Genomic DNA, 21,013 nt, shown 5'->3' with positions numbered 1-21,013 from the left:
GAAGCTTCTGTGACATGGACAAATGATTCTTTCCTAGACTGTTGGATGTGCTGCAACACAAGTGTTTCTTCTTGTGGAGCTTGGAGGCATAGCCTGCTCTGGATGGAGTTGGAGAAAAACTTCTTTGCTGCTACCCATAGTACCTCTGAACATTAGCAATGGAGGATCTTTAGAAGTTTAATATCCTCAATCTTCAGAGAAAACATTAAGACCCAGAGATTTGAGTGATTTGTTCCAAGCTTCACAGTTAAGGGGGATGGGGAAGAAAGGGAGAAGAAGAAAGAAGAGGTATCAATCTTGCCAGGATTTCTCCTTTTGAAGCACTCCTCCCGAGCCCCACCAATACCTAGCAAACTTTTCCTACTATGTCCTGTAAAGGGACAGCCTGGGGTTCCATGCCACATGCACACGACTCAAACTTCATGCCACCCAGGAAGCCAGTTCTGCTGGAACCTAGTCTCTGAGCCAAACAAATGTCCAGGAGGCTGCTCCAACATGATGTTCTCTGACCTCCTTGTTGGGTCCTGAGAGCTCTGAATAAGAAAGCAAGTCAGTTCCAGGAAAACACAGCTCAGCCATGATGGGACTAGTCTAACTCAGAGAGGGATCTCCCAAACCCTTGCCAAATACACTTCTTCACAGGTGATTTTTCCTCCTGTAGGTGGAAATGGTAACCAACTGCATGGCAGCTGTTTTTCATTAAACCAAATAGCAGGGGCCACAACATAGTCAGAAAGAAATGTCACTATATAGGATGCCTCCATTTCCTTTGTCTGGTTATCTCACTGAGGAAATTTGTGGGAGTGACGGTGAGTGTCCCTAGGCTCAGAAGCTGAGAACTATTCAGCAGTACCTGCCTCCAAGCATATGAGCTCTGAGCCTCCGTTCCAGCAAAAGGGGAAGCTCCCTTAGGGCCTCTCTGCTAGATATGAAAGGCTAAGTGTCTACACCCACAGGGAGAGAGGACTTATCACACCTGGTTCTCACCAAGCATAAACCACAAACCATACAGTCTGGCCATGCACAGCAGTGTCCCAGCCCCTCTCCACATCACATTCACCATTACCTGTCTGTTCTGTGGCCATGGCTGTAGTGAAAAGACATAAATTATACTGAGAATCAAAAGGAACCAGAAAGACTGACCTGTTTGTTGACCTCTGGCACTTGGTCTACTTGGCAGAGGCAAACCTTTGGTTTAGGAATATGCAGAAGTTTGAAATGAAATTGTAGGACTGATTAATCTATCCTAAGTGTTTCATTACATCTATCTTTTGCATGGTATTTCAAGCTAATGTGACCCTATGAGGCTTGAGCCTGACCTCAGTGACGTAGGAAACACAGTAGTGTTTCCTGAGAATCCTGTTTGGCACCCCCACCAATATCTAGCTGCTTTTCCTACTATGTCCCATAAGGGGACAGCCTAGGGTGCCATGCTCCATGCGTGTCACGCAGCACAGACCTGTTTGAATATCAAGGGTAATACCAGGCCCCAAAGTCCCCTAGCTGATTCTAAAGCCCAAGGAATTAAGCCAATACAAGAGCACCAACAAAACATGCTTTTCCCTCTGCCTGGAATAGTATACACAGCTGTGTCCTCAAGCCCAACATGGCAGGCTCCTTCATATCCTTCAGATCTTAGTTTGAGATCCTTCAGAGGCCTCAGCTTGAGCACCCAGTGTAGATTCTCCAGCTCATTCTCTTCCTATACTTTCATGCAGCATCACTTTCTTCCCTTCATGCTGCTTATCACAGTTTAACTATGTATCTGTTTTGTTTGCTTGGTCATTATTCCTCCCTACCACTCATTCATTCAATAAGCACTAAGTACTTATTACATACTAGAAGACATAGTTTTCAACATACTAAGGTATCTCTATTAAAGGTGATTTGACTCTGGTTGAGGTGAGAGAGAAAGCAAGCAAATAAAAGATCAGGTATTCAGAAGTACTAGTTTGAAAATGAAACTAGATAATTTGATGGATAATGATGAGGGAGATCATTTACACTTCATGGTTTGGGAAGGCCTAAGGAGTTGACATTTAGGATGAGAAGTGAAAGACAAGAATACGTTCGCTAGTGAAAATCTGAGAAAATAGCGTTCCCTACCAAGGGAACAGCACATGCAGACTCCACTAGGTCTACTAAATTTTAAGAAAGTAGGGTCTGTGTTTATTTTGTTACCACTGTATAACTAAGTGCCTGGGCATACCGGATGCTCAGTAAATATTTACTGAATGAATGGAAAATAACTCACTGCCACTTAAAGAGATAAGTCACAAGTCCTGCTGTCTGAGCTCATACCCAACTGAGACTACAGCTCACACAAAGGCAGGAAGTCTGGGATAAGTAAGACTTTCCAGTTGGGCTGGAAAAACAAATGCATTGATCCAGCATATTCCTATACTATAAGAGTTCCTACCTGGATCCTTGGTTAACTAATTGGAAGTTACACAGAGTAGGAGAGATGAGTCTTTGGGACAAACTCAGATGGTATTTGTTTTGAAAAAGGCAACCATGTTGAGGGGGGCACCCAAGTCAGACATCATCTTCTCCCAACTTGTCCATGTCCTTTTCAGCTACATAGAATCTTGGATAGGAAGGGGATGGATTTCTTCTGGGTTGTCATTTGAATAGTGAGCTAACACTGTTTCAAAGAATTTGCTCTGTTATCTCTTTAAAAATTTAGTTTAAGTATAGAAACTGCTCTGGTTTCAAGTTTTATCTATTATTCTCTACCCATTAAAGGTTCCAAAACTGGAGTCGTGATTTTTTTGGAGGCCTAATGCCAAAGACTGACTGTAACCCAAAGTATTTTTTATAAATAAAGTCAAAGAACATGAACTCTGCCAAGAAAGATTTTTAGAAAATGTTCTGAAAAGTAAATCATTTGTTTATGGAAACTTGGTATGTATTTTGGATGGGCTCATCTCAGTCAGCTTGGTACTTTCCCAGAGGCCAGGTGAAACCCTGGCAATGGGCTGAGCTGTCTGGATTGCTACCATGGGCGAGAGATAAGTTTAAATCATTTCCAGAGAGGAATGAAATGTGAGAAGGAATGTAAGAATGGCTCTTACAAAACTTTCTAAATTTATGGGAGAGTAAACGAAGACCCTGTAGTCTCTATGCCCAAGTAGAGATGCATACAAGGCCCCTTCTGGCTCCTTGGAACTAGCTGAGTTAGAGAGGTAAGAGAAGTTTGGGCCCTCCTGTGAGAAGAGGCCACTTTCTCATTGATTACACTAGGATAACTCTCGATTGAGAGTATAATCTTTTGGAACACACCCTCAGGAAACCAGGAATTTATATTTAGGATTATAGAGATAAACCCACTTCTATCATCTATTCCCCCATTCAAACATTCCAACCCAAATGCCTGGGGCACCTAGAAAACAAAACTTAAACAAGATGATTATGTTCAGAGGGAAGGAATTTTGATGGCTGGTAGCCCAAGGTAAAATACTTGGAAGGGCAATGACTCAGAGGAGGAAGCTGGCCTTTAACTGACCTTTATGCAAGTACCACACATTTAGTTAGAAGTTTTCTAACTTACCTACGGGCAGGAACAAAGGAAAAGTGAGCAGGTGCATTTGGAGAGAAATTCCGGGGGCTATCCAAAGGACTGTTACCTGTGGATGGGAAAGGAAAAGAAACCCTCTGTGAGATTTGTTTCTGAGAAGGGTTGAAGTGACCTTTACGGAAGAAATCTTCCCCTAGCTTGGCAATTAGCACATACGGTTATTTTTTCAGGCCCACCATTGGTTTAGTGATTCTCTCTTTGTAAAGTTTGGCAGCCCAGAGGTTTCTCTCTTGTTTCCAAGTTGCTTATCACCATCTATGTCTTTCAGACATCCAATCTAAATCCAGCAGCAACTTGCCAATCCTGCCCTCCTAAGAACACCCCAGGCTCCAATCTGCCTAGTGGAGTCATCTCAACTTTCCAAAGCCTTGAAGAACTCAATCAGTGCAGGTGGCACAGTCAAATGCTCAAACATTTCTCAAAGGGCAACAGGATTCCGGGGTCCAAAAGTCTCTTGCACATAGATCTCTGCACACTGCATCCAAGAGGCTAACCCAGAAATACGTGTACTTAAGGGAAACTGAAGTTCTCAGGTGGGGACTTAGGATAGCAGTATTCCTTAAAATAGTCATAAACAAGGCCCTCAAGTCTACAAAGCACTCCCAACCTCACACTATAGGAATTATCTATGTTTCTTTATTAGTTTTCAAATGTTCCCTTGTAACTTGCTAACTTACAGCTCAGAAGCTTTGAACAAAACTGTGCCCTTACCTTTGCACTTGTCTTAACAGTTCTTGAACCTAAGCCTGCTATAACTCTCAGGTCTAACTTACAGCTGGGGACTGGTTTTAGAAGCCCCTAACCTTGCAGAAGCTGTCAATGTGTCTCTACGTAAAAGGCCAGGTCAACACAAGTATTATACTCCATGATGTGCTGACCACTGTGCCAATCCCTGCCAACCTCCCCACTTCTGTGCTCACTTCTGTGAATCAACACTGGCTACGAGGAATTGCAGTTACCCAGGGGGCTGATAGTTGGTATGCCCTGGCTTCTTGGATAGGTTGTGCCATCAAGCTGCCTAGTTGTTTCCCATTATCTCCACCCAACAGGGCCTAGATAGCACTTAGTGTCTTTCTGTACTGATCTAGGAAAAAAACCAGTCTCTCAAACAATGTCCCACTACCCTATGCAGCACTACTCTATCAGTTATATAAAAGCACTCTCTTTGGAAGAACTAGTTAGAAAGAGGCATTTTAGCTTTCACTCATCCCCCTGACTGGAAGCCTCAGTGAGGTGCACAACCTTATGCAGTAGATCTGCTCTCAACCTTGTACCAACTCTGGGTTTTCTGTGCTCTGTGTCTAGGGCTAGCACTTACGATCTATTTCCATCTCCTGGCTACTACAGGCCACCAAGGTATGAGAAAAGTAATCTGGAGCAGTTGTTTCCTCAGCCAGCACTTCATAAGGATCACGATTCCTCAGAATCATCAACCACCCCTTTTTTAAAAGTCTCTGTTCTTTTTACATAGTGTCATCTCAAATATTAAAAAGTACATTCAGTTTGATCTTTGACATGTAAAAGCTAGATGCCCTTTGATGATTTCCAAACACATGCAGCTAAAACCTCAAGGGAATCCCTGGACATGAGTATCCTACAATGACTGGCCTACAAGGACCAAGTATGGTGCTGGTTTTAAAGCTAAGGATTAACAGAACACACACATGTCAGAAATAACAAACACTAAGGGGGAAAAAACCTGCCAAAAACAAATACACCAAAACAGTATCACTGAGCAGTGAGAAAACTTCAAACAGTCTAATAATCCTTAAAAGAGAAGACAGAGGGGATACAGAAAACATATCTGAAGAAATAATGGCTGAAATTTTTCCAAATTTGATAGAAAAAAATATAAACCCACAAATCCAAGAATCTCCAAGAACCCTAAGCATGAGAAAGAGGAAGTAACTATACAAAATTACATTTTAATTAAATTGCTCAAAACTCATGACAAAAAGAAAAATCTTCAAAGCAGTTGGGTGGGGGTAGGTGGGGGGGAAGACACGTTATATACATAGGAAAAAAGATAAGGATTACAGGAGTGAGGTGCTCAAGATGGTGGCGTGTGTAGGGTGGCAGAAATCTCCTCCCAAATCATACATATTTTGAAAATACAGCAAATACAACTATTCCTAAAAGAGAGACCAGAAGATAGAGTACAACAGCCAGGCTACAAGTATATCTGTGAAAACTCAGCATCTCACAAAAAGGGTAAGATACAAAGCTGTGATACAGCAGGACCCGAGCACTCCCACAACCCCAGATCACTGGAGAGAGGAAAAGAATCAGAGTGGGGAGGGAGTGGAAGCACAGGACTGCTAAATAACGAGCCCTAGTAATCTGCACCGGGAGCACAGACACACATTGCATGGTGTACTGGATATTACAGAAGCATAAAAGTAAAATCCAAGATGGAGACTGCGAGCGGGTCCCCACAGCCGGCTCCTCTGGGAAAAAAGAAAAGTGGGCACATTAAAAATCTTAAAGGGACAAGGGTTTAACAGGTGGACAAAATCGTCCTGGCACATTCAGTCCAGCAGGCTGGGAATCTTAAGGAACTTCAGGTGCCCTAACCCCGTGGGTGGCAACCAGCTCCGAAGCCCCTCATGGTGACAAGGAGCCTACTGTTCATTCCCACCACCACCCTGCTAGCACTGTAAGCAAACCAGATGACCCACCACTGCTGAAGAGCAGCTGGGAGCAGCCCCACCCACAGCAACCATACAGAGTCTTCTCCCAGTGCGCAGCTAACTGGGCCAGACCCAGAGGCTGCCGCAAGCACACAGCTGCCCAGGACAGAGGAAGCTGGTGCAAAATACGGAAGGCACGAAGGAGAACACATGCAATGCGCCTGGGACCCCGGGCAATGCCCTAGGCCATCCTGAGGGGCAACGTGTCTAAAGCAGCTCAGGGAATTAACCCAGAGACTGCTCCCTGTGTGCAGGTAACTGGCAGAGGCAGCAGAGAAGGCAACAAGCAAGCAGGAAGGGACTTTGTTCTCCCAGCTGACACACACACCACATCCCAACAATCACTTCTGTCACCACAAAAAGGCAGAAGAACTTGGTCCAGTACAAAATCACTCAAACAACACCAGATACAGGGCATAGCGAGATAGATATAACCAAACTTCCTGAAAAAGAATTCAAAATAAAAGTCATAACCATGATTATGATGGAGCTGAAGAGAAATATGCAAGAGCTAAGGGAAGAAGCCCAGAGGGAGGTAACAGAAATGAAAATGGAAGGACTCAAGAGCAGAATGGATGAGGTGCAGAGACTGTTAATGGAACAGAAATCAGAGAACAGGAATACAGAGAAGCTGAGGCAGAGAGAGACAAAAGTATCTCTAGGAATAAAAGAATATTAAGAGAACTGTGAGACCAATCCAAATAGAAAAATATATGCAAAATATGGGTACCAGAAGAAGAGAGAAAAAGGGACAGAAAGTGTCTTTGAAGAAATAATTGCTGAAAACATCCCCAATATGGGGAATGAAATAGTCTCTCAGAACATGGAAGACCACAGATCTCCCAACACAAGGGACCCCAAGGAGGACAACACCAAGAGATTTAATAATTAAAATGGCAAAGATCAAAGACAAGGACCAGGTATTAAAGGAAGTCAGAGAGAGAAAAAACATCACCTACAAAGGAAAACCCATCAAGCTATCATCAGACTTCTCAGGAGAAACCTTACAGGCCAGAGGGACTGGCATAATATATTTAATGCAATGAAACAGAAGGGCCTTGAACCAAGAATATTGTATTCAGCAAGACTATCATTTAAATTTGAAGGAGGGATTAAATAACTTCCAGATAAGCAAAAATTGAGGGAATTTGCCTCCCATAAACCACCTCTATAGGGTATTTTAAAGGGACTGCTTTAGATGGGAGTACTCCTAAGGTTAAATAGATGTCAACAGAGAAAATAAAATCACAGCAAAGAAATCAGATCAACCAAATACTAACTAAAGGCAAAAAATAAAATCAGATAAGCACAAAAGCAGTCAAGGGAAAAACAAAAGAAGTACAGAATAAAATACCTAACATACAAAGAATGGAGGAGGGAAAAAAAGAAGGGAGAGAAATAAAGAATCATCAGATTGTGTTTATAATAGGATAATAAGTGACTTAGAGTTAGATGCTCAGATAGTAAAGAAGCTACCCCTGAACCTTTGATAACCACAAATCCAAAGCCTGCAATAGCAATTAGTACATATCTTTCGATAATCACCCTAAATGTAAATGGACTGAATGCACCAATCAAGACACAGAGTAATAGAAAGGATAAAAGAGCAAGACCCATCTACATGTTGCTTGCAAGAGACTCACCTCAAACCCAAAGACATGCACAGACTAAAAGTCAAGGGATAGAAAAAGATATTTCATGCAAACAGGGAGAAAAATGCAGGTGTTGCAGTACTTATATCAGACAAAATAGACTTCAAAACAAAACAAGTAACAATAGACAAAGAAGGACATTACATAATGATAAAGGAGTCAGTCCAACAAGAGGATATACCATTATCAATATATATATATATACACCCAACATAGGAGCACTAACATGTGAAACAAATACTAACAGAATTAAAGGAAGAAATACAATGCACTGCATTTATTTTAGGAGACTTCAACAAACAACTCACTACAAAGGATAGATCCACCAGACAGAAAATAAGTAAGGACACAGAGGCACTAAACAACATACTAGAACAGGTGGACCTAACAGACATCTACAGAACTCTACACCCAAAATCAGCAGGATACACATTCTTCTCAAGTGCACATGAAACATTTTCTAGAATAGACCACATACTAGGCCACAAAAAGAGCCTCAGTAAATTAAAAAAGATTGAAATTCTACCAACCAACTTCTCAGATCACAAAGGTATAAAACTAGAAATAAATTGTACAAAGAAAACAAAAAGGCTCACAATCACATGGAGGCTTAACAACATGCTCCTAAATAATCAAAGGGTCAATGACCAAATTAAAACACAGATCAAGCAATATATGGAGACAAATGAAAACAACAGCATAATGCCCCAACTTCTGTGGAACACAGAGAAGGCAGTTCTAAGAGGAAAGTATATAGCAGTCCAAGCCTATTTAAAGTAGGAAGAACAATCCCAAATGAATAGTCTAAAGTTACAATTATTGAAACTGGAAAAAGAAGAACAAATGAGGCCCAAAGGCAGCAGAAAGAGGGACACAATAAAGATCAGAGAAGGAATAAATAAAATTGAGAACAAGAAAACAATAGAAGAAAATCAATGAAACCAAGAGCTGGTTCTCTGAGAAAATAAACAAAATAGATAAGCCCCTAGCCAGACTTATTAAGAGAAAAAGAGAATCTACACACATGAACAGAATCAGAAATGAGAAAGGAAAAATCATTATGAACCCCACAGAAATACAAAGAATTATCAGAGAATACTATGAAAATATGTATGTTAACAAGCTCGATAACCTAGAAGAAATGGATAACTTTCTAGAAAAATACAACCGTCCAAGGCTGTCCAAGGAAGAAACAGAAAATCTAAATAGACCAATTACCAGCAATGAAATTGAATCGGTAATCAAAAAACTACTCAAGAACAAGCCCCTGGGCCAGATGGATTCACCACTGAAGTTTATCATTTAGAGAAGACATAATACCCATTCTCCATAAAGTTTTTCAAAAAATAGAAGAGAAGGGAATATTTCCAAACTCATTCTATGAAGCCAGCATCACTCTAATACCAAAATGAGGCAAAGACGCCACAAAAGAAGAAAATTACAGACCTATATCCCTGATGAAGATATATGCAAAAATACTCAACAAAATATTAGCAAACCGAATTCAAAAATACATCAAGAGTATCATATACCATGATCAAGTAGGATTCATCTCAGTGATGCCAGGATGGTACAACATTCGAAAATCCATCAACATAATCGACCACATCTACAAAAAGGAGGATAAAAACCACATGATCATCTCCATAGATGCTGAAAAAGCATTCAACAAAATTCAACATCCATTCATGATAAAAATTCTCAACAAAATGCGTATAGAGGACAAGTACCTCAACATAATCAAGGCAATACATGACAAACCCACAGCCAACATCTTACTTAACACTGAGAAGCTGAAAGCTTTTCACCTAAGATCGGGAACAAGACAGGGATGCCCACTCTCCCCACATTTATTCAACACAGTACTGGAGGTCCTAGCCACGGCAATCAGACAAAACAAAGAAATGAAAGGCAACCAGATTGGTAAGGAAGTCAAATTGTCACGACTTGCAGATGACATGATATTGTACATAAAAAACCCTAAAGAATCCACTCCAAAAGTACTAGAACTACTATCTGAAGTCAGCAAAGTTGCAGGATACAAAATTAATACACAGAGATCTGTTGCATTCGTATACACTAACGATGAACTAGCAGAAAGAGAAATCAGGAAAACAATTCCATTCACATTTGCATCAAAAAGAATAAAATACATATGAGTAAACCTAACCAAGGAGGGAAAGACCTATACACTGAAAACTGTAAGACACTCTTAAGAGAAATTAAAGAGGGAAGTAATAAATGGGAATTCATCCCATGCTCTTGGGTAGGAAGAATTAATACTGTCAAAATGGCCATCCTGCCTAAAGCAATCTGCAGATTCAATGCAATCCCTCTCAAAATACGGACAGATTCTTCAATGAACTGGAACAAATAGTTCTAAAATTCATATGGAACCACAAAAATCCCCAGTAGCCAAAGCAATCCTGAGAAGGAAGAATAAAGCAGGGAGGGATCCCCCTTCCCAACTTCAAGCTCTACCACAGAGCCACAGTAATTAAGACAATTTGGTACTGGCACAAGAACAGAGCCATAGACCAGTGGAACCGACTAGAGAATCCAAGTATTAACCCATGCATATATGGTCAATTAATACATGATAAAGGAGCCATGGATATACAATGGGGAAATGACAGCCTCTTCAACAGCTGGTGTTGGCAAAACTGGACAGCTACATGTAAGAGAGTGAAACTGGATTATTGTCTAACCCCATACACAAAACTAAATTCAAAATGGATCAAAGACCTGAATGTAAGTCATGAAACCATAGAACTCTTAGAAAAAAACATAGGCAAAAATCTCTTGGACATAAAAATGAGTAACTTCTTAATAAACATTCCTCGCCGTAGAAGGGAAACAAAAGCAAAAATGAACAAGTGGGACTACATCAAGTTGAAAAGCTTCTGTACAGCAAAGGACACCATCAATAGAACAAAAAGGCATCCTAATGTATCAGAGAATATATTCATAAATGGCATATCTGATAAAGGTTGTCATTCAAAATATATAAAGAGCTCATGTACCTCAACAAAAAGCAAAAAAGCATATCTGATAAAAGGTTGTTATTCAAAATATATAAAGAGCTCACATACCTCAACAAACAAAAAGACAGAAGATCTCAACAGACACTTCTCCAAAGCAGAAATTCAGATGGCCAATGGACACATGAAAAGATGCTCCACATTGCTAATCATCAGAGAAATGCAAATTAAAACCACAGTGAGATATCACCTCATGCCAGTAAGGATGGCCAACATCCAAAAGACAAATAACAAATGTTGGTGAGGATGTGGAGAAAGGGGATCCCTCCTACACTGCTGGTGGGAATGTAACTTAGTTCAACCATTGTGGAAAGCAGTCTGGACGTCCCTCAAAAAACTCAAAAGAAAAATACCATTTGACCCAGGAATTCCACTCCTAGGAATTTACTCTAAGAATGCAGGAGCTCAGTTCAAAAAAGACATATGCACCCCTATGTTTATCACAGCACTATTTACAATAGCCAAGAAATGGAAGCAACCTAAGTGTCCATCAGTAGATGAATGGACAAAGAAGATGTGGTACATATATACAATGGAATATTATTCAGCCATAAGAAGAAAACAAATCCTATTATTTGCAACAACATTGATATAGCTAGAGGATATCATGCTCAGTGAAATAAGCCAGGTGGAGAAAGACAAGTATCAAATGATTTCACTCATCTGTGGAGTATAAGAACAAAGAAAAAACTGAATGAACAAAACAACAGTAGACTCAGAGAACCCAAGAATGGACTAACAGTTACCAAAGGGAAAGGGACTGAGGAGGATGGGTGGGAAAGGACGGACAAGGGGGAAAAAGGGGCATTACGATTAGCACACATAACGTGGGGGTGGGACAGGGGGAAATCAGTGCAACACAGAGAAGACAAGTAGTGATTCTATAGCATCTCACTAGGCTGATGGACAGTGACTGTAATGGGGTATGTGGTGGGGACTTGATAATGAGGGGAGTCTAGTAACCATAATGTAGCTCATGTAATTGTACATTAATGATACAAAAAAAAGAGATAAGGACTCGTGTAGATTTCTCATTGACAAAAATGTAAGACAATGGAGCAATGTCTTTAAATTCGAGGAAGAAAAACAAACTATACGAACCCAGAATTCTATACCCAGGTATTGTGTAATAAAGAATTTGGTGGCCTTTGTCTCCACTTCCTTGGAATGAGCTTTTAAGTTGTTGGAATTTCCCCAGTGAAAGCGATGTCTTCGTGTTCAGAGGGGGGCCTGATTATTTATGTGTATGAGATGACTCAGGAAGGGGCCTGGCCATGCCAGAAAGACCAGCCATGTAATTAGAGGGTTGGGACTTTAGGCCATTTGATATTCGTCTGGACTCCGACGAACAGAGGTTAATAATACTTCGCATATTGTTACACATCAGTGTGCTCAGAGAGTGACACATCCAGACTTCTGTGGTAGAAGGCACTGGAATCTTCACATGTAGGACTCTCTCAAACCTTGCCCAATAAGTCTCTTTTTTTGGCTACTTCTGATTTACATCCTTTTGCTATAACAAGGGTACATTTGTAAGTATAGTGTTTTCCTGAGCTCTGTGAGTCATTCTAGTGAATTATTGAGCCTGAAGTGGTAAGTGGGAACCCTTGAATTTATATCCAGTTGGTCAGAGTTATTATATGTGGCCTGGGAACCCCTAAGCTTGCGTTTAGTTTCTAAATAATGATAGTTTTGTGGAGGAGTGTGCCCATAACTTGTAAAGTTTGGCCTAATTCTGAATAATTAGGATCAAAAGTCATTGCTCCAGTGAAAATATTTTTAAAGAACAAAGGTAAAATAAATATCTTTTAAAATAAATAAGCCAAATAAAATCCTCAACAGCAGACTGCACAAAAAGAAGTGTTTTTACAAATGTCCTTTAGGAAGAAGGAAGGTGATACCAAGTGGAAATATGAAGACCAGTAGAAAACTTAACTGCATGGGAAAATATATAGGATTTTTAAATTACTATTTTAATATCTTTAAAAAATAACAAACTGTTAATAATAATAATAAGGCGGTGTGGGTTTATAACATATATGAGAATAAAAAGGTTGAAAAAAATAAAGGCTGGGGAGGGAAAAACATAACAGTAGTATTCTTATACTACATGTGAAGTGGTATATATAGGGGACAAATTTCTTGTAATAAGAGATATATTACTATATATGCAAATACAAACACTAAATAACAAAGTTATACCTGATAAGGCAATAACATATAAAATTGAATCATAAAAAACACTCAACCCTAAATAAAGCAAAAAAAAACAAATAAAAAATAGATGAGACAGAAAACAAACAGGAAGATGATAGATTCAAACCAAGTCATATCAACAACAGTAAATGTAAATAGTCTAAAAGCCCCAATTAAAAGGGCTTTCAGAAAAAAAAAAGAAACTGAATAAGTGTTAATAGTCTTTGAAAAAAGAAAACCTCAGTCTTAAATGTTGTACTGATCAATTCTACCAAATACTCAAGGAAAAGCTGATACCAAATCTGTACAATTTCTTTCAATAAAAGCAGAACACTTCCTAACTTACTTCATGAGGCTAGTAGTACCATAATAACAAAACCAGTTAAAAACATTACCTTTCAGAAAGGAAAGTTATAACTTTATAGTCATATCTATGACTATATCTCTTATGAACACAGATGCAAATCCTCAACAAACATAGAAATACAAAATTCAATAATGTATTAAAAATTATGTATCACAACCAAGTGGAATTTACTCCAGGTGGCAAGGCTAACATTTGAAAGCCAAAACGATCTTACCACATGAACGAAAGAGAAAAAAAAAATTCATCAATTGATACAGAAAAGCATTGACAAAAACCTAACACCCATTCCTGATAAAAACTCTCAGTAAACTAGGAATAGAGGGGAACTTCCTCAAGATGATCAAGAACATCTACAGAAGATATATTGCTAACAGGAGACTTAAGAGTGAGAAACTGGATGCTTTTCCTGTAGGATTGGGAACAAGGCAAGGATGTCCCTTTTTACCACACCTATTAAATATTACACTGGAAGTCCTAGCTAATGCAGTAAGACAGGAAAAGGAAATAAAAGGTAAATAAACTGAGGAGGAAGAAATAAAACTGTTTCCAGATGATATGAGGATTGCCTAAATAGAGATGTAAAAATCAACCAAAAAAAGGAAAAAGGCAAAAGAAAAAAGGAACTAATAAGCAATTACAACAAAGTTGTGGAATATAAGGCGAAGAGACAAGTTAACTGCTTTCCTTTATAACAGCAATGAACTGGCAACTGAAATTAAACACAATACAATTAACATTAACATAAAAAATGTAATGCTTACTATATGCTGTAAATCATAAAACTCTGATGAAAGAACCAAAGACCTAAGATAGGAAGTGACACTGCATGTTCATGATTGGAAGATTTAATGTTGTTAAGATGCCAATTCTTCCCAGCTTGAAATATAGATTCAATGCAATTTCAAAAAAAATACCAGCAATCTAGTTTATGAATACTGACAGATTCTAAAATTCACACAGAAAGGCAAAATAACCAGAATAACCAACTCAATACTGAAGAACAAAGTCGGAAGACTAACATTACTTGACTTCCAAAGTCAGTATAAAGCTACAGTGATCAGATAGTGCGGTATTAGTGAAAGAATAGGCACATAGATCAATAGAACAGAATAGAGTATCCAGAAACAAATACAACTATACTCAATTGATACACAACAAAGGAACATAGACATCAATGAAGAAAGGATAATGTTTTCAACAAGTGATGCTAGAACAACTGGATGTCTATATGCAAAAAAAAAAAAAAATTGAACCTAGACACAACTTTTCGCAAAAATTAACTCAACATAGATCACGTAAATGATTCTAATATACCATTTTCCTAAATGTAAGACACAAAACAATAAAACTTCCAGAAGATAATAGGAGAAAAATCAAGGTGACCTTGGTTTTCTTGATGAAGTTTTAGATAGGAAACCAAATGCACAATCCATGAAAGGAAAAAATTGAAAAGCTGGACTACATAAAATTAAAAACTTCTGCTCCACAAAAGACAGTGCTAACAGAATAAAAAAGCCACAGACTGGAAGAAAATATAAAATACTTGTATAAAAATGTACAAAAAACTCTGAGCCTCAACAATAAGAAAAAAATCCAATTTTAAAAGGGGAAAAGATATGAACAGAAATCTCACCAAAGAAGACATACAGATGGCAAACAAGTATATGAAAAGTTGCTCAACTAGATCTGTCATAAGGAATTGCAAATTAAAACAATAATGGATACTCACACATACCTATGAGAATGGCTAAAAAATGGACAGTATATAATGCCAGTGAGGATGTGGAAAGACAGAAACTCTTATTCATTCTTGATGGGAATGTAAAATGGTATCACCACTTTGGAAGACACTTTGGCAGTTTCTTTTTATTTTATTTCATTTTGGTATCATTAATGCATAATTACTTGAACATTATAGTTACTAGACTCCCCCTATTATCAAGTCCCCACCACATATCCCACTACAATCAATGTTCATTAGCGTAGTAACATGCTATAGAATCATTACTTGTCTTCTCTGTGTTATACTGCCTTTCCCATGTCCCTCCCCCCAAACTACATTATGTGTGCTAATCTTAATGCTCCCTTTACCCCCTTATCCCTCCCTTCCCACCTAACGTTCCCAGTCCCTTTCCCTTTAGGAACTGTTAGTATATTCCTGGGTTCTGTGAGTCTGCTGTTGTTTTGTTCCTTCAGTTTTTTCTTTGTTCTAATACTCCACAGATGAGTGAAATCATTTGATACTTGTCTTTCTCCACCTGGCTTATTTCACTGAGCATAATACCCTCTAGCTCCATCCATGTAGTTGCAAATGGTAGGATTTGTTTTCTTCTTATGGCTGAATAATATTCCATTGTGTATATGTACCACACCTTCTTTGTCTATTCATCTACTGATCAACACTTAGGTTGCTTCCATTTCTTGGCTATTGTAAATAGTGCTACAATAAACACAGGGGTGAATATGTCTTTTTCAAACTGGCCTCCTGCATTCTTAGGGTATATTCCTAGGAGTGGAATTCCTGAGTCAAATAGTATTTCTAGTTTGAGTTTTTTGAGGGACGTCCAGACTGCTTTCCACAATGGTTGAACTAATTTACATTCCCACCAGCAATGTAGGAGGGTTCCCCTTTCTCCACATCCTCACCAACATTTGTTGTTTTTTGTCTTTTGGATGGTGACCATCCTAACTGGTGTGAGGTGATATCTCATTGTGGTTTTAATTTGCATTTCTCTGATGATTAGCAATGTGGAACATCTTTTCATGTGCCTGTTGGCCATCTGAATTTCTTCTTTGGAGAAGAGTCTGTTCACATCCTCTGCCCATTTTTTGATTGGATTATTTGCTTTTTGTTTGTTGAGGTAAGCTCTTTATATAATTTGGATGTCAACCCATTATCAGGTGTCATTTATGAATATATTCTCCTATACTGCAGCATGTCTTTTTGTCCTACTGATGGCGTCCTTTGCAGTACAGAAGCTTTTTAGTTTGATATCGTCCCACTTGTTCATTTTTGCTTTTGTTTCCCTTCCCAGGGAGATATGTTCATGAAGATGTTGCTCATGTTTATGTCCAAGAGATTTTTGTCTATGTTTTTTTCTAAGAGTTCTATGGTTTCACGACTTACATTCAGGTCTTTGATCCATTTTGAGTATAGTTTTGTGTATGGGGTTAGACAATAATCCAGTTTCACTCTCTTACATGTAGCTGTCCAGTTTTGCCAACATCAGCTGTTGAAGAGGCTGTCATTTCCTCATTGCATATCCATGGCTCCTTTATGGTATATCAATTGACCATATATGCTTGGATTTATATCTGGGCTCTCTAGTCTGTTCCATTGTTCTATGTGTCAGTTCTTGCGCCAGTACCAAATTACTGTGGCTTTGTAGTAGAACATGAAGTCAGGGAGTGTAATTCCCAAAGTTTTATTCTTCCTACTCACGATAGCTTTGGCTAATGAATTTTAGAAATATTTGCTCTAGTTCATTGAAGAATGCTGTTCATATTTTGATAGGGATTGCATTGAATCTGTAGATTGCTTTAGGCAGGATGACCATTTTGACAATATTAATTCTTCCTATCCATGAGCATGGGCTGTGTTTCCATTTATTGGTTTCTTCTTTAATTTCTCTAATGAGTGTCTTCTAGTTTTCAGAGTATAAGTCTTTCACTTCCTTGATTAGTTTATTCCTAGGTATTTTATTCTTTTTGATACAATTGTGAATGGAATTGTTCTGATTTCTCTTTCTGCTAGTTCACCATTAGTGTATAGGAATGCAACAGATTTCTGCATATTAATTTTATATCCTGCAACTTTGCTGAATTCAGATATTAGATCTAGTAGTTTTGGAGTGGATTCTTTAGGTTTTTTATGTACAATATTATGTCATCTGCAAACAGGGACAGTTTGACTTATTCCTTGCCAATCTGGATGCCTTTTATTTCTTTGTTTTGTCTGATTGCCGTGGCTAGGACTTCCAGTACTATGTTGAATAACAGTGGGGAGAGTGGGCATCCTTATTTTGTTCCGATCTTAAAGGGAAAGCTTTCAGCTTCTCGCTGTTAAGTATGATGTTGGTTGTGGGTTTGTCATATATGGCCTTTATTATGCTGAGGTACTTGCCCTCCATACCCTTTTTGTTGAGTTTTTATCATGAATGGATGTAGAATTTTGTCGAAAGCTTTTTCAGCATCTAGACATGATCATGTGGTTTTTATCCTTCTTTTCGTTGATGTGGTGGATGATGTTGATGGATTTTCGAATGTTGTACCATCCTTGCATCCCTGGGATGAATCCCATTTGATAGTGATGGATGTTCTTTTTCATGTATTTTTGAATTCAGTTTGCTAATATTTTGTTGAGTATTTTTGCATCTACGTTCATCAGGGATATTGGTCTGTAATTTTCTTTTTTTGTGGTGTCTTTGCCTGGTTTTAGTATTAGAGTGATGTTGGCCTTGTAGAATGAGCCTGGGAATATTCCCTCCTCTTCTACTTTTTGGAAAACTTTAAGGAGAATGGTATTAGTTCTTCACTAAGTATTTGATAAAATTCAGCAGTGAAACCATCTGGTTCAGGGATTTTGTTCTTAGGTAGTTTTTCGATTACCAATTCAATTTCTTTGCTGGGAATTGGTCTGCTTAGATTTTCTGTTTCGGTGTGGGTCAGCCTTGGAAGACTGTATTTTTCTAGAAAGTTGTCCATTTCTTCTAGGTTATCCAGTTTGTTACCACATAATTTTTCATAGTATTCTCACATAATTCTTTGTATTTCTGTGGTGTCTGTATTGTTCTCCTTTCTCATTTCTGAGTCTGTTTATGTGTGTAGACTCATTTTTCCTTCATAAGTCTGGCTATGGGTTTATATATTTTGTTTGTGTTCTCAAAGAACCAGCTCATGCTTTCATTGATTCTTTCCTGTTGTTTTATTCTTCTCCTTTTTACTTATCTCTGCTTTAATCTTTATTATGTCCCTCCTTATACTGGGTTTGGGCCTCATTTGTTCTTCCTCTTCTAGTTTCATTAATTGTGAGTTTAGACTGTTTATTTGGAATTGTTCTTCCTTCCTGAGGTAGGGCTGTATTGCAATATATATCCTTCTTAGCATGGCCTTTGCTGCGTCCCAGAGATTTTGTGTTATTGAATTATTGTTGTCATTTGTCTCCATATATTGCTTGATCTGTTTTTATTTGGTCATTGATCCATTGATTATTTATGGGCATGTTGTTAAGCCTCCATGTGTTTGTGGGCTTTTTTGTTTTCTTTGTGTAATTTATTTCTAGTTTCATACCTTTGTGATCTGAGAAGCTGGTTGGTACAATTTCAATCTTTTTGAATTTACTGCAGTTCTTTTTGTGGACTAGTATATGATCTATTCTGGAAAATGTTTCATGTGCACTTGAGAAGAATGTGATCCTGTTGCTTTTGGATGGAGTGTTCTGCAGATGTCTGTTAGGTCCATCTGTTCTAATGTGTTGTTCAGTGCCTCTGTCTCTTTACTTATTTTCTGTCTGGTTGATCTGTCCTTTGGAGTGAGTGGTGTGTTGAAGTCTCCTAAAATGAATGCATTGCATTCTATTTCCCCCTTTAATGTTAGTATTTGTTTCACATAGGTAGGTGATCCTGTGTTGGGTGCATAGATATTTATAATACTTATATCCTCTTGTTGGACTGACCCCTTTTTCATTATGTAATGTCTTTCTTTGTCTCTTGTTACTTTCTTTGTTTTGAAGTTTATTTTATCTGATACAAGTACTGCAACTCCTGCTTTTTTGTCCCTATTGTTTGCATGAAATCTCTTTTTACATCCCTTTACTTTCAGTCTGTATATGTCTTTGAGTTTGAAGTGGGTTTTTTGTAGGCAGCACATAGATGGGTCTTGTTTTTTTATCCATTCAGTGACTCTTATGTCTTTTGATTGGTGCATTCAGGCCATTTACATTTAGGGTGATTATCGACAGGTATGTACTTATTGCCATTGCAGGGTTTAGATTTGTGGTTACCAAAGGTTGAAGGGTAATTCCCTTACTATCTAACAGTGTAATTTCACTCACTTTGTATGCTATTACAAACACAACCAAAAGGTTCTTTTTATTTTTTTTCCTCCGTTTTCCTCCTCCATTCTTTGTATGTTATGAATCCTATTCTGTATTCTGTCTATCCCTTGGGTGACATCTATTTAGCCTTAGAAATACTTCCATCTTCAGGAGTCCCTCTAAAATGCACTGTAGACGTGGTTTTTGGGAGGTAAATTCTCTCAGTTTCTGCTTATCTGAAAACTGTTTAATCCCTCCTTCAAATTTAAATGATAACCTTGCTGCATAGAGTGTTTTTGTTTTGAGGCCCTTCTGCGTCATTGCACTAAATATATCATGCCACTCCCTTCTGGCCTGTAAGGTTTCTGTTGAGGAATCTGATGATAGCCTGATGGGTTTCCTTTGTAGGTGATCTTTTTTCTCTCCCTAGCTGCTTTTATCGTTGATCTTTGCCATTTTCATTATTATATGTTTTGATGTTGTCTTCCTTGGGTCCCTTGTGTTGGGAGATCTGTGCACCTCCATGGCTTGAGAGGCTATCTCCTTCCCCAGACTGGGGAAGTTTTCAGCAATTACCTCCTCAATGACACTTTCTATCCATTTTTATCTCTTCTTCTTCTTCTTCTTGTATCCCTATAATGTGAATATTGTTCCATTTGGATTGGTCACACAGTTCTCTCAATATTCTTTCATTCTTAGAGATTCTTTTTCATGTCTGTACCTCAGCTACTTTGTAATTCCTCTTCTCTAATTTCTATTCCATTTATCGTCTCTTCTACTACCTGCTTTTAAATCCCTCCATTGTATGTTTCATTTCAGATATGGAATTTCTTAATGATTGAATCTCCGTCTTAAATTCATCCCTAACTTCTTGAAATTTTTCTATATCTCCATAAGCATGTTTATGATTTTTATTTTGAACTCTTTCAGGAACATTGGTGAGTTCAGTTTCATTTGGACCTTTTTCTGGGGTTTCTGAGATTTTGGTCTGAACCAGGTTCTTTTGACATTTCATACTTCTATGTGTTGCCCTCTAGTGTCCAGAAGCTCTAGTCTCTGGAGCTGCTCAGCCCCTAGAGTAAGGTTACGCATTGTAGGGGAGCGGAGATAGTGCCTGGGGGGAGGAAAGATCTGCTTCCTGATTCTCATCTGCAGTGCCTGTCTCCAGTATCAGAGCCAGTGGGATGAGCACAGATGTGTAAGCCTCTGTGCTTTGCGTCTCTAGCTGTTGTAGGTGGGGCCTCCCTCTGGCTGGCCTGATGCCAGCACAGGGACTGCTAGTTTGCAATCCAGTGCCATCAGGCCAGGAGAAATGCTCAGCAGGCAGCATGTTACAGTGGGGGCCCTTGGAGCTGAGTAGGCAGACAGTGGGATGGAGCAACTGAAGCTCCTCAACGTTCCCAACCTGCTGGGCAGAGTGCACCCAGCCAACCTTGTCCACCTCTCCCTTCTCCCA

General features: G+C 38.8%; 1 protein-coding gene across 20 annotated transcripts in view; it reads right to left on the bottom strand.

Annotated features, from left to right (window-relative positions):
• Nucleotides 1–21,013, bottom strand: part of MAST2 (microtubule associated serine/threonine kinase 2) — a 352,010-nt gene that overhangs the window by 28,428 nt on the left and 302,569 nt on the right. For 17 of the 20 annotated variants that reach the window (XM_036893065.2, XM_036893061.2, XM_036893059.2 and 14 more), the window contains 2 exons: nt 3,551–3,626; nt 1,067–1,087 (listed from right to left, as the gene is read on the bottom strand). In XM_036893065.2, coding sequence (XP_036748960.2) covers nt 1,067–1,087; nt 3,551–3,626 — 97 coding nt within the window. The remainder of the gene's footprint in view (nt 1–1,066; nt 1,088–3,550; nt 3,627–21,013) is intronic. The other 3 variants (XM_036893062.2, XM_036893069.2, XM_036893068.2) reach the window with 1 other exon arrangement.

The sequence above is a fragment of the Manis pentadactyla genome, chromosome 4, assembly GCF_030020395.1.
Source record: "Manis pentadactyla isolate mManPen7 chromosome 4, mManPen7.hap1, whole genome shotgun sequence".
Taxonomy (NCBI): domain Eukaryota; kingdom Metazoa; phylum Chordata; class Mammalia; order Pholidota; family Manidae; genus Manis; species Manis pentadactyla.
This window is presented reverse-complemented; position numbering and strand designations above follow the sequence as displayed.